General features: G+C 37.3%; 1 protein-coding gene and 1 long non-coding RNA gene across 4 annotated transcripts in view; both read right to left on the reverse strand.

Moving 5' to 3' along the window:
- The window catches only part of LOC121024812 (uncharacterized), a 106,282-nt gene that overhangs the window by 49,598 nt on the left and 44,395 nt on the right, over positions 1-12,289 (reverse strand). The window lies entirely within an intron of this gene.
- On the reverse strand, positions 4,065-5,601 carry LOC121024811 (AP-4 complex subunit sigma-1-like). The gene is made up of 2 exons (XM_040467100.1): positions 4,919-5,601; positions 4,065-4,608 (listed from the first exon to the last, which is right to left on the reverse strand). Exons 1-2 carry the CDS (start codon positions 5,297-5,299, stop codon positions 4,555-4,557), a joined length of 435 nt encoding a protein of 144 aa, XP_040323034.1. The 5' UTR covers positions 5,300-5,601; the 3' UTR covers positions 4,065-4,554.

The raw sequence follows: 12,289 nt of genomic DNA on the forward strand, positions 1-12,289 counted from the left end.
TAAGTGTATATATATATATATATATATATATATATATATACACTTATATATACTTACTACAATTATGCTGCTATTGCTCAGAATATTTTTGAAATGCTGTTTTTGGAGCTGCCTTCAGAGCCAGTTTATGAAATACACAATTAAAAGTCACATTACTTTCTATCATATTTCAAAAGGTGATGTATACAATATACATCAGCTATACAAAATATATCAGCTATATAATTTACATAAACCATATTCATCTGATAAATCAAAACATAGTCATATTATTATTAAAGCCCTTTCCCAAACCACCCTCCGAGCCTTTTCTCAGGTTAGATCCAAGACTATCTCCTCCCTCTCCACCCAACCCTGCCTCCCAGAAGACATGTTCAGTTGAAAAGTATTGACCATAATTGTTTCAAAAAGCTAGACTGAATTTACCTCAGTGAAGTTTCTTAGTATATTACATTTGACCAGAACAGGCAGCTAGACTGTAAGCTTCATGATGGCAGAGACTTTTGTCTGTCCTCTTCACTGATATATCCCCAGTGCTAAGAACAATGTCTGGCATGTTGTAGTTGCTCAATAATTATTTGTTGTATGGATGGATGGATGGATGGATGGATAGATGGATATGTAGATGGATGAATTAATAAAATTCTTGTAAAAGTAATTATGGATCAACAAACATTGGCAAATGTGAACAAATAAGGTAATGGCTATATTGAAAGTAAGACTATGCTTCCAGCTGACAATGAGCTCAAAATATCACTGGCAGTGGTTAACAAAGATCCTGGTAGTGGTTATAGTATGTCTCTGGATTAGGAGCCAGTTAGCTTAGTATGACTTTAGAGGCTGATATCATGCCCCATGTGGACCAGTTTGTTTATATCATATTCCATTCATAGATTAGGTCTCTGGTATAGGCCAGGTAGGCTACAAATAAGTGTCAGTGGGGTTTTATTTTCAAGGGCACTTACTGAAACCTAGAGATATAAAGTGGCTTGTGCTATACACATAGCAAACTAATGAAGAGTGGAAGAGTGTGAGTCTGAGATAAGAGAAATAAAATTCTAGGTTTCTGCACTCTTCTGGTATTTACCCTATTCCAAGCTATAATTACAGTCCTGCAATCTTCCTTGACACTACTACCTTCTACATAAGCTAGGAAATCATTACCTTGAGGTATTCAACTCCCCAACTCATTTGGGAAAAGCTCTCACTACCAGTAATAGTGGTGGTAGTAGCAGCAGCAGCAGTAGTAGTTGTTGTTATTGTTGTAGTAGTTATAGTAGTGATAGTAGTAGAAGAAGCAATGAAGGTAAAAGTACTTCTAGTAGTAATGTTAATAATATTGTCTAGTGCTTATTGAGTGCTTAATACATGATATGAACTATGCAAACTCTTTATATGTGATATTTCCTTTCAGTCCTCTTCATAAACATATCAAGTAAGCAATTATAGGTTTTACAAACGAGGAAACTGTGGCTCTGAGAGATTAAATCACTCAGCTAGTCAGAGGTCTAAGCTCTTGTCCGCCTAACTCTGAAGCTGAGGCACTAAAACACAAGAAAATGCTGCCTCCTGAGCATTATCCTCTTTTATCTAGCCCATTCTTCCCCTGGCCCACAATAAAGTATAAGAAAAATCTGAAAAGCCATCATAGTTCAAACCTTGAAGTGATTTGGTTCTACTTATAGCATTCAATAATAATGGCTGTAAAGCAACACAATTCTCCTAGAGACTGAACATCTGTTTTAAGACCTTGAGTATGTTTTTCTGGAATATCCCTTTAGAAATGTTTTTTGAACATTTGCTCAAACAAATTAAGGTCTGGACAACCTCTCAAGCTTTTCTTGATTGGTTATGTGCCAATTATGACATGATCCTTCTGCATGTGGTTTTAGTTAGGTAGAAGCATTATACATGCCTGAGACACTGGGCAAGCCCTCCAGAGCTGCCCCTAGATCCAAATGAGCAGGCCCACTGACTAAATGGCAGCTGTGGGGTGACTGGGCTGGGGCCACTAATTGGCTGGGTCACCCCACAACCCCCACTGAGGAGGCAGCCTTTGCCTCACAGCTAGGACATCTGTGTTCTCCTAACCTTTCCTTTACCTCTGCCTGGATATTTTCCAGTCTTTGAGACAGGTTCTAGAAACACCCAATGGACTTCTCATACCTTGTGGCCTAAGAGTTTCAAGATCCCAAACAATGAACCCAGTGCTGCTATGACCTTACTTTCTTACTACAAGCTACCTGAGCTCTATCTGATGTACCATGAAAGTATTTGGAAACTGATTAATGTCATTGGCAGGTGCCTCAGTGCACATAACTGGAAGGGACTACAATTCTAGACAGTTTTACAGCTTTGGCAGGATGGAAGTATACTCTGGATAGATTGAATGTCACCTCTTGGCCTATGTTTGTAGGAGATGGCTGTAGAGCCCATCAGCGAAGCTGCCACGTGGCCAAGTACATGTGAGTGATGGAAACATGACTGTGGTAAGAGGCCAAGGCTGGTAAAGAGGGAGGAGACACTAAAACCTAAGGGGAATCCCTGAATTCCCAACATCTGTGAAATGGATCAGATGAGGCTAGAGGGCAAAAAGCAACAGAAAAACATTCAGCTGATATAAGTGTATACAAAAAGAAGCAAAGAAGATCAATCATCATGCTGTGGACAAGGGGACAGCTATAGATGTCGGGTCTATTTTAACATCAAAAGTAGAAATAAAACATACAATGAGAGAGCTTCGGAGTTAGACACAAATGTAATTATGCAAGCCTCTTAGTCCACTTAAAACTACTGAAATTTCCTCCATTTCAGGAAGTCTTGAAAACTTATGCTATTCCTTCTTCATATCTCTCAATAAAAAATGCATATGTACCACTAAAAATTGAGAATATCACTTTCCCATAAACTTGGTCTAACATTACTGGTGGGACTACTGGTGGGAAAAGAAATTAAGCTAAAGGTTGCTCTAGGCTTTTATTGATTGAAGTTGGCAAGGTTTAGAAGGAATGGATCAGATAAAAATGTTATTCATTATATTTGAAATGAGAAGTTATGAAGGCTTAAATGAAGGTGGTAGTAGTAAGTATGCATAGGAGTTTTTTTTTTCCTCATGAGAGAGATTATGGAGGAATATCCATACGTGGCAATTGATTGGATTTAGTGAGGCAATATAGAATCAGATATATTGATAAAGTTATTAGTCTTAGTGATTGGAGTGGGGGAATGGTTGTGCCAGTAATAGGAACAATGAATCCAGGAGGAGAAAAGGATCTTAAAGGGACGATAAATGAGTTCATGGTGCCATATTGAGAGATAGAACAGGCAGTTTGAAATTCCAGTCTGGTACTCAGGAGAGATTTAGGCTGGAGATAAAAATTCAGGCAGACATGATCTGCCCACTACTTCACCTAAGTTCAAACCTTCTGGCTCCCAATCCCTATAAGCAGAGGCCATACATAAAGGATATTTGAAACCTCCTTCTCTCTGTTTCTTCTGCTCTCCCTACTCACTCCCCAGATTGTTCTGCCCTATAATTATCTCCAGAACCTTACAGTAGAGAAGCCCAGTTGGGCTCTTTGTCTATTCCAAGCATCCACTGTAAATGTCTAGTTTTAAGAATGGATTTTTATCCCAAACACATGTCATTTATAAGTAATAAGTGATATAAGCAGATTACATTTATAGAAAGTTTCCATTGCATTGAATGTTATTACACCAACGAAAAAAATGATATACGTGAGAAAAGCCTAGAAAGGAAAGATAAGGTGAGTGTTATAAAGTTATGGTGACCATATTTTCCGAAGCAAAAATAAAGCATTGGTTTCTATTGAAAAAAAATATATGTCCTGAAGTTCATTCTGAGTGAATGAGGCAGTTTAGGAGATTCAATTGGAATGGTGAAATATTGCAATTACCAGTAATTTGGATTGCTTCTAGGGAAAATAGGACAAGATATTTATCCTGGGAAATATGGAAAGTAAAATTCTAATAACATAATGCATCAATTCATACTTTCTCTTTTTGCACTGAAAAATTATTTTCTTTTATTATTATTTTTTTTAACTGGCAAATAAAATTTAATTCTCGATTTTTGTTACGTACACAATTCAGTGAAGTTTGGACTTAAGACATTTTAAGGAAAAAGCATTCAGAAAACATTCGAAGTGCTCTGTGTTTAGAACTTTATTGGCTGATAGTTGTCTCATGTTCTTCTCATGCTGTTATACTGAATTAAATATACAAAGGAAAGCAAAGAACAAAAAAAGATACCCTCAGAATTCAACAAAAGTTGAACAGGTGGGGAAAAAATGCTTATGGTTAGAAAATAAAATTTGTCTCTTAGAGAAAAATTTTCTTTGTACACCGTATTTTAAAATACAGTTTGTTTTCCACTTAGGAACTGTGGAAAACACCTGTATAAAATGTCTTTGGAAGGGTACCCCAATTTGAAATGTACAGTCTTGCAGACTTTTTGGGCTACAGATGTAAAGAGGTATTCCATGACATTCTCACTTCCACAAGTTGATGTTGCCTGGCAGAGACTTCCATTATTCAGCTTTCTGACATTTTATCAAGAATGAGTAGAGGGGCAAGAATTCTTTTTTTTTTTATATGAAATTTATTGTCAAATTGGTTTCCATACAACACCCAGTGCTCATCCCAAAAGGTGCCCTCCTCAATACCCATCACCCACCCTCTCCTCCCTCCCACCCCCCATCATCCCTCAGTTTGTTCTCAGTTTTTAACAGTCTCTTATGCTTTGGCTGTCTCCCACTTTAACCTCTTTTTTTTTTTCCTTCCCCTCCCCCATGGGTTCCTGTTAAGTTTCTCAGGATCCACATAAGAGTGAAACCATATGGTATCTGTCTTTCTCTGTATGGCTTATTTCACTTAGAGGGGCAAGAATTCTTGCCCAATTCGTTTCCACAATGCAGCCATTCAACACCATCTCATCCAAAATAATGTGTACTTTATCCAAATTAAACATTATATCTAATTCACTCACGCGGCTGAAGTACTCATCTAAAACTTCCACAAAATTATGGATGAATTCATAAATTGTCATCTCGTTCTCAGTGTCATTAACTCCAACCACAATGAAGAGAGTTGCATACTGTCGATATATCAGCTTAAAATCCTTAAATTCAATGAAAGAGCATTGCTCATTGGATCGGGAGAGACAGCTCCTTATGACTTCCGTTTCCAGAAGTGTACGCTTATTAATCTCCACATGTTCATAGTATTTAGAAAGTCGGGTCTGCCCTTGTTTATTCACCATGAGGAAAAATTGTATCATTTTTCCTGGCCAGTATTTTTCCAGATAGCTCAAAAGTTACGTCAAGGGGTATCTGAAACTAGAACCTGTGCAGCTCGGCGGGGTGGGGGGGGGGGGGAGCGATACTCCTGCCTATGGTTCTGGCCACGGTTCTTCCGAGAGCCCCCCTCCCCCTTTCCCGCAGAAGCTTGTTCCCCAACCCTTCTTAGCTGCGCAGTGCGGGCTTCCTTGGGGCAGCCATTTTGACTTTTAGTCTCTTTTATTATTTTATATTCCTTAACTTTCTGTTTATGATACCCGACAGTCTTGTTATTTGCTCCCTCTCCAAAGAACTTTGAGGACCCAAAGTGCTGAAGGTCAGAGTAAGAACGTACCTTGGAAATCAGTTAATCCAACCACTTTTTTAATATAAAGAAACTGAGGGTCAGAACTAAGAAATTACTTTCCCAAGTCCCCACATGAAGTCAGTGACAGAACTGGGACTAGATTCTGAGTATCTTGTCCTCCCAAACATCCTTTTTTCCGAATGCCTTTTGAAAAGCCTCCATTTGAGCAAAGACTTTTCACTCTTTCTTCTTCACATCTCATCTCCACCATTTGCCATGTAAATCCTTGGAAGAATGGGGCCCACTGCTAAGAGGGCACCATGCAAAGTGCAGAAACCCCAATACCCATTATCTCAAATTATCTTGATCTATAACAGCAGTATCCTCTCCCCTCACCCAGACATCTTTCCCTTTATCAACTGAAATACACACACATCTGTTATAGCAGATGTCTTAGGGCCAAATGGGACATCAAGGGGAAACACAGGTGGAATTTGGATACCTGATATTGCCAGAATTGCATTCCTAGATGATTACAGGTTGAGAACTTTGCACACACCGAGAGTACTGGAATGTCAGCACATTTCCTGCTTCCCAAGCTTCTCTCAATTGTTGGAAAGGCCAAACCTCATATTCAGGAACAAATATTCACTATAGGGAAAAATTCATTGATGGTTATACCTCATTCTTTGAAGTTTGTTCAATCCCTCCCTATAGTTAAGCAGGAAAATATTATTACTTTGTATATCTTGCAAGAAGTGACTTGCCCAAAATCAACACAATAGGGCTAGAACCTAGGACTTATACTTCATATACCCTAGATCTTTTCTATATTCCCTAGTGCCTTCTAAGCCTGTCAGAAAAAACAGTGGCTCATTTAGCATATAAACCACAATTTCTTTATCCATTCATCAGTTGATGGACATTTAGGGTCTTTCCATAATTTGGCTATTGAGGGCTGATGGGGGGGTGGGAGGGAGGGGAGAGTGGGTGATGGGTATTGAGGAGGGCATCTGTTGGGATGAGCACTGGGTGTTGTATGGAAACCAATTTGGCAATAAATTTCATATATTTAAAAAAAAAGAAAAAGAAAAAAAAAACAGTGGCTAAAAATGGAACAGGGGTGGCTCATACTCCCTGATGCATGACTTTATATGGCACAAGCTTCTTAATCCCATTAACCATGCAAGACATTTTAGATTTTACCCCTCTGAGACAATGAGCTTTTCAGCTTCTTGAAGAAAAGACTGTATATAGATTGGCCTGTTTATCTACAGGACCTAAGATGTGGCCTATATGTGTATCACAAGCACTCAAGTAATTATTTATGGGACTAAGCTGAAAGAGTGATCATATTAGGAGATTAAAATAGAAAGGGAGACCAGGACCAGAGTGTGAAGGACTTTGAATGACATTCCTGGAATCTATAGTTTCACACATAGTCCGTGACTGTGTATCTTTGTGTATTATGTAAAACAGAACACTTTAAACATTGGAGTATAAATCCATGACAAGTAAGAATTTGAAAACTATTCCCCTCTTTACTTCAGTGCCTGTACAAGAAGTATTCAGCCTTCTTTTAATATATGAGGAACTAATAGTTCCCAAGCACACACTCCAATATGTCGCAAGCAATTTGACTGAAGTATTGTATATACTGTGGGCCTGAGACCAACTGTGAGAAATTCCACCCTTTAAGAAAAACCATTGAGGCAGCTTAAGGTAATGGAAATTGGTGCTTTGGACTAAACCTGTATATTTCCATCTGTGTTTTTGGTGCCTGGATAATGACTTTGAAGGAAAAAACAGAGAGCATGTAGCTTAAATACTTTTGGGTTAAAGAAGGAAGAAAGACGGGGTGCCTGGGTGGCTCATTCGGTTGAGCGTCCGACTTTGACTCAGGTCATGATCTCACAGTTCATGGGATTGAGCACCGCATTGGGCTCTGTGCTGACAGCTCAGAGCCTGGAGCCTTCTTCAGATTCTGTATCTCCCTCTCTCTCTACTCCTCCCTCACTCTCTCTCTCTCTCTCCCTTCCTCCCTCTCTCTCTCTGTTTCAAAAATAAATAAACATTAAAAAATAGGGACGAAAGACAAAATTGAGAGGATATGGAGATATGTTCTAGTCTTTAATTCATGTCTCAACTGAGATCTAAAGAGTAACATAAAAAGAACACTTTCAAATCAGTGGCATCCCACAGGCCAGTATGTTCCATTGTCACAACCAAAGCTTAGAATATCTTTTGAGAGAAAGGCAAGAGAGGACCAGAGAAAATCTTCAGGAACAAGCAAAAAACAAGTAATAAAATGATAATAAATACATATTTATCAATAATTACTTTGAGAGTAAATGGACTAAATGCTCCCATCAAAAGACATAGGGTGAGAGAATAAATAAAAAAGAAGACCCATCTGTATACTACCTACAAGAGACCCATTTTAGACCCAAAGCACCTGATAATTGAAAATTAAAGGGTGGGGAAATGTCTATCATGAAAATGGACATAAAAACAAAGCCACAGTAGTGTTGCTTATATTGGAGAAAATGGACTTTCAAACAAAGACTGTGGCAAGAGACAAAGGGCAGTATATAATTATAAAGGGGACAATACAACAGGAAGATATAACAATTGTAAATAGTTATGCACCCAACATAGAAGCACCCATATACGTAAATAGTTAATAACAAATGTAAAAGAACTAATCAATAATTATACAATAATAGTATGGTACTTTAACAGCTCACTTACATCAATGTACAGATCATCTAAACAGAACATCAACAAGGAAACAATGGTTTTAAATGACACACAGGAAAAAATTGATTTAAGAGATGTATTCAGAACATTCCATCCTATTCAAACAGCAGAATACATATTCTTTTCAAGTACACATGGAACATTCCCTAGAATAGAACACAAATTAGCCCAGAAAGCAAACCTCAACAAATTCAAAAAGATCAAAATCATACCATGCATATTTTCTGACCACAACACTATGAAACTAGAAGTCAACCATAAGAAAAAAAATCTGGAAAGACCAAAAATACTTGGTGGTTAAATAACATGTTACTAAATAATAAATAGGTCAACAATAAATCAAAGAAGGAATTAAAAAGTACATGTAAACAAATCAAAATGAAAACATGATAGCCCAAACTTCTGGGCTGCAGCAAAAGCAGTTCTAAGAGGGAAGTTTATAGCAATACAAGTCTACCCAAGACACACAAAAAAATCTCAAATAATCTATTGATGCACATAATGGGAGCTAGAAAAAGAACAACGAACAAAACCTAAAACCAGCAGAAAGAAGGAAATAATAAAGATTAGACCAGAAATAAATGAAACAGAAACAACAACAATAACAGAACAGATTAATGAAGCCAGGAGCTGGTTTTGGGAAAAAATCAATAAAATTTATAAAATCCTAGCCAGACTTAGTGAGAAAAAAAGACAAAGGACTCAAATAAAATCACAAATCAGAAAGGAGAAATCACAACCAACACCACAGAAATATAAACAATCATAAGAGAGTATTATGAAAAACTACATGTTAACAAATTGGACAAGCTAGAAGAAATGGATAAATTCCTAAAACATATAAACTACCAAAACTGAAACAGGAAGAAATATAAAATTTGAACAGATCCATAACCATCAAAGAAATTGAGTCAGTAATCAAAAAGCTCCCAACAAACAAAAGTCCAGGACTAGATGGCTTCACAGGTGAGTTCTACCAAATATTTAAGAAGAGTTAATACTTATTCTTCTCAAACTGTTCCAAAAAATAAAAATAAAAAAGGTAAGAAAACTTCCAAATTCATTCTGAGGTTGGCATTACCCTGATACAAATACCAGATAAAGACACCACTGAAAAAGAGAACTACAGCTCAATATCCCTTTTGAACATAGTCGCAAAAATTCTCAGTAAAATACTAACAAACTGAATTCAACAATACATTAAAATATCACAAACCACAATCAATATTGTGATTCAATATTCACAAATCAATCAATGTGATACATCACATCAATAAGAGAAAAGAGAAGAACAATATGATCGTTTCAATAGATGTAGAAAAAAGCACTTGACAAAGTTCAACATCCATTCATGATAAAAACCATTGGGGCTCCTGGGTGGCTCAGTCAGTTAAGAGTCTGGTTCTTGATTTCAGCTTAGGTTATGATCTCACGATTTGTGGGATTGAGCCCCATGTTGGGCTCTGCACTGGCAGTGTGGAGCCTGCTTGGGATTCTCTCTCTCTCCCTCTCTCTCCCCTGCTCACATTCTCGCTCTCCCTCTCTCTCAAAATAAATAAATAAAAACATTAAAAAACCATCAAAAATAAGTTTATGTGGAACATACCTCAACATAATAAAGGCCATCTATGAAAAATCCACAGCTAACATCATCTTTAATGGGGAAAAACTGAGATCTTTTCCCCTAAGGTCAGGAACAAGACAAAAGTGTCCACTCTCATCACTTTTATTCAACATAGTGCTGGAAGTCCTAGCCACAAGCAATCAAACAAAAAGAAATAAAAGGAATCCAAATCAGTAAAGAAGTAACTTCCACTATTTGCAGATGACATGGTACTATATATAGAAAACCTGAAAGACTACACACACACACACACACAAACTGCTAGAACTGATAAACAAATTCAGCAAATTTTTAGGATACAAAATCAATGTACAGAAATCTGTTGCATTTCTATACACAATAATGAAGCCGTGGAAAGAGAAGCTATGAAAACAACCCCATTTACAGTTGCATCACAAAAAAGATAAATAGGAATAAGCCTAACCAAAGAGGTGAAAGACCTATACTCTAAAAAACTATAAAACACTCATGAAAGAAATTGAAGATAACACAAAGAAATGGAAAGACATTCCATATTCATGAATTGGAAGAACAAGTATTTTTAAAGTGTGTATACTATCCAAAAAGCAATCTACACATTTAATGCAATCCCTATCAAAGTACCAACAACATTTTTCACAGAACTAGAAAAAATGATCCTAAAATCTGTATGGTATCAAAATGATCCCAAAGAGCCAAAATAATCTTGAAAAAGAATATCAAAGCTGAAGGCATCATAATTACAGACTTCAAGTTGTATTACAAAGCTGTAGTGATCAAGACAGCATGGTACTAAAAAAAAATAGACACTATGGTATTAGCACAAAAATAGACACATAGATCAATAGAACAGAATGGAAAACCCGGAAATGAACCCACAACTATAAGGTCAATTAATCTTTAACAAAGCAGGAAAGAACATCCAATGGGGAAAAGACAGTCTCTTTAGCAAATGGTGCTGGGAAAACTGGACAGCAACATAGAAAAGAATGAAATTGGACCACTTTCTTACATCATACACAAAAATAAATTCCAAATGGGTGAAAGACCTAAATGTGAGGCCTGAAACCATAAATATCAGGAGAACACAGGAAGTAACCTCTTTAACATCAGCCATAGAAACTTCTTACTAGAGATATCTCCTGAAGCAAGAGAAACAAAAGCAAAAATATACTACTGGGACTACATCAAAATAAAAAGCTTCTGCACAGACAAGTCAAGAATCAACAAAACTGAAACACAACCTACAGAATAGGAGAAGATATCTGCAAATGACTTATCTAATAAAAGACTAGTACCAAAAAAATACATAAAGAACTTTTAGAACTCCACACCCAAGGGGAGTCCGGGTGGCTCAGTTGGATAAGTGTCTGACTCTTGATTTCAGCTCAGGTCATGATCTTGTGGTTCATGAGATCGAGACCCACATCCAGCTCTGTGTTGACAGCATGGAGTCTGCTTGAGATTCCCTCTCTCCCTCTCTCTCTGCCTTTCTCCCACTCACACTCTCTCAAAATAAATAAATAAACTAAATTTTTTTAAATAAAAATAAAATAAAACTCGACACCCAAACCAAATAATCCAATTAAAAACTAGGCATAAGACATGAACAGACATATCTCTGAAGAAGACATACAGGTCACCAACAGACACATGAAAAGATGCTCATCACCACTTATCATCAGGAAAATGCAAACCAAAACTTCAATGAGATGTCACTTTACACTTGTCAGAATGGCTAAAACCAAAAACACAAGAAACAATAGACATTGGTGAAGATGTGGAGAAAAAGGAGCACTTGTGCTCTGTTGACAAGGATGGAAACTGGCGCAGCCAGTCTGGTAATCACTATGGAGTTTCCTCAAAAAGTTAAAAATAGAACTACCTTACAATCCAGCAATTGCATTACTGGGTATTTACCCAAAGAATACAAGAACACTAACTCAAAAGGATACATACACCACGATGTTTATAGCAGTATTTAGCAGTATTATTTACAATAGCCAAGATATGGAAGGAGCCCAAGTGTCAATGGATGATAAACAGATAAAAAAGAGGTGGTATAGGGGCGCCTGGGTGGCGCAGTCGGTTAAGCGTCCGACTTCAGCCAGGTCACGATCTCGCGGTCCGTGAGTTCAAGCCCCGCGTCAGGCTCTGGGCGGATGGCTCGGAGCCTGGAGCCTGTTTCCGATTCTGTGTCTCCCTCTCTCTCTGCCCCTCCCCCGTTCATGCTCTGTCTCTCTCTGTCCCAAAAATAAATAAATGTTGAAAAAAATTTTTAAAAAAAAAATAAAAGAAATAGCTTTTAGTTTGTTAATCTTA

This window comes from Herpailurus yagouaroundi, unplaced genomic scaffold, assembly GCF_014898765.1.
Source record: "Herpailurus yagouaroundi ecotype Mexico unplaced genomic scaffold, PumYag 67203, whole genome shotgun sequence".
NCBI lineage: Eukaryota > Metazoa > Chordata > Mammalia > Carnivora > Felidae > Herpailurus > Herpailurus yagouaroundi.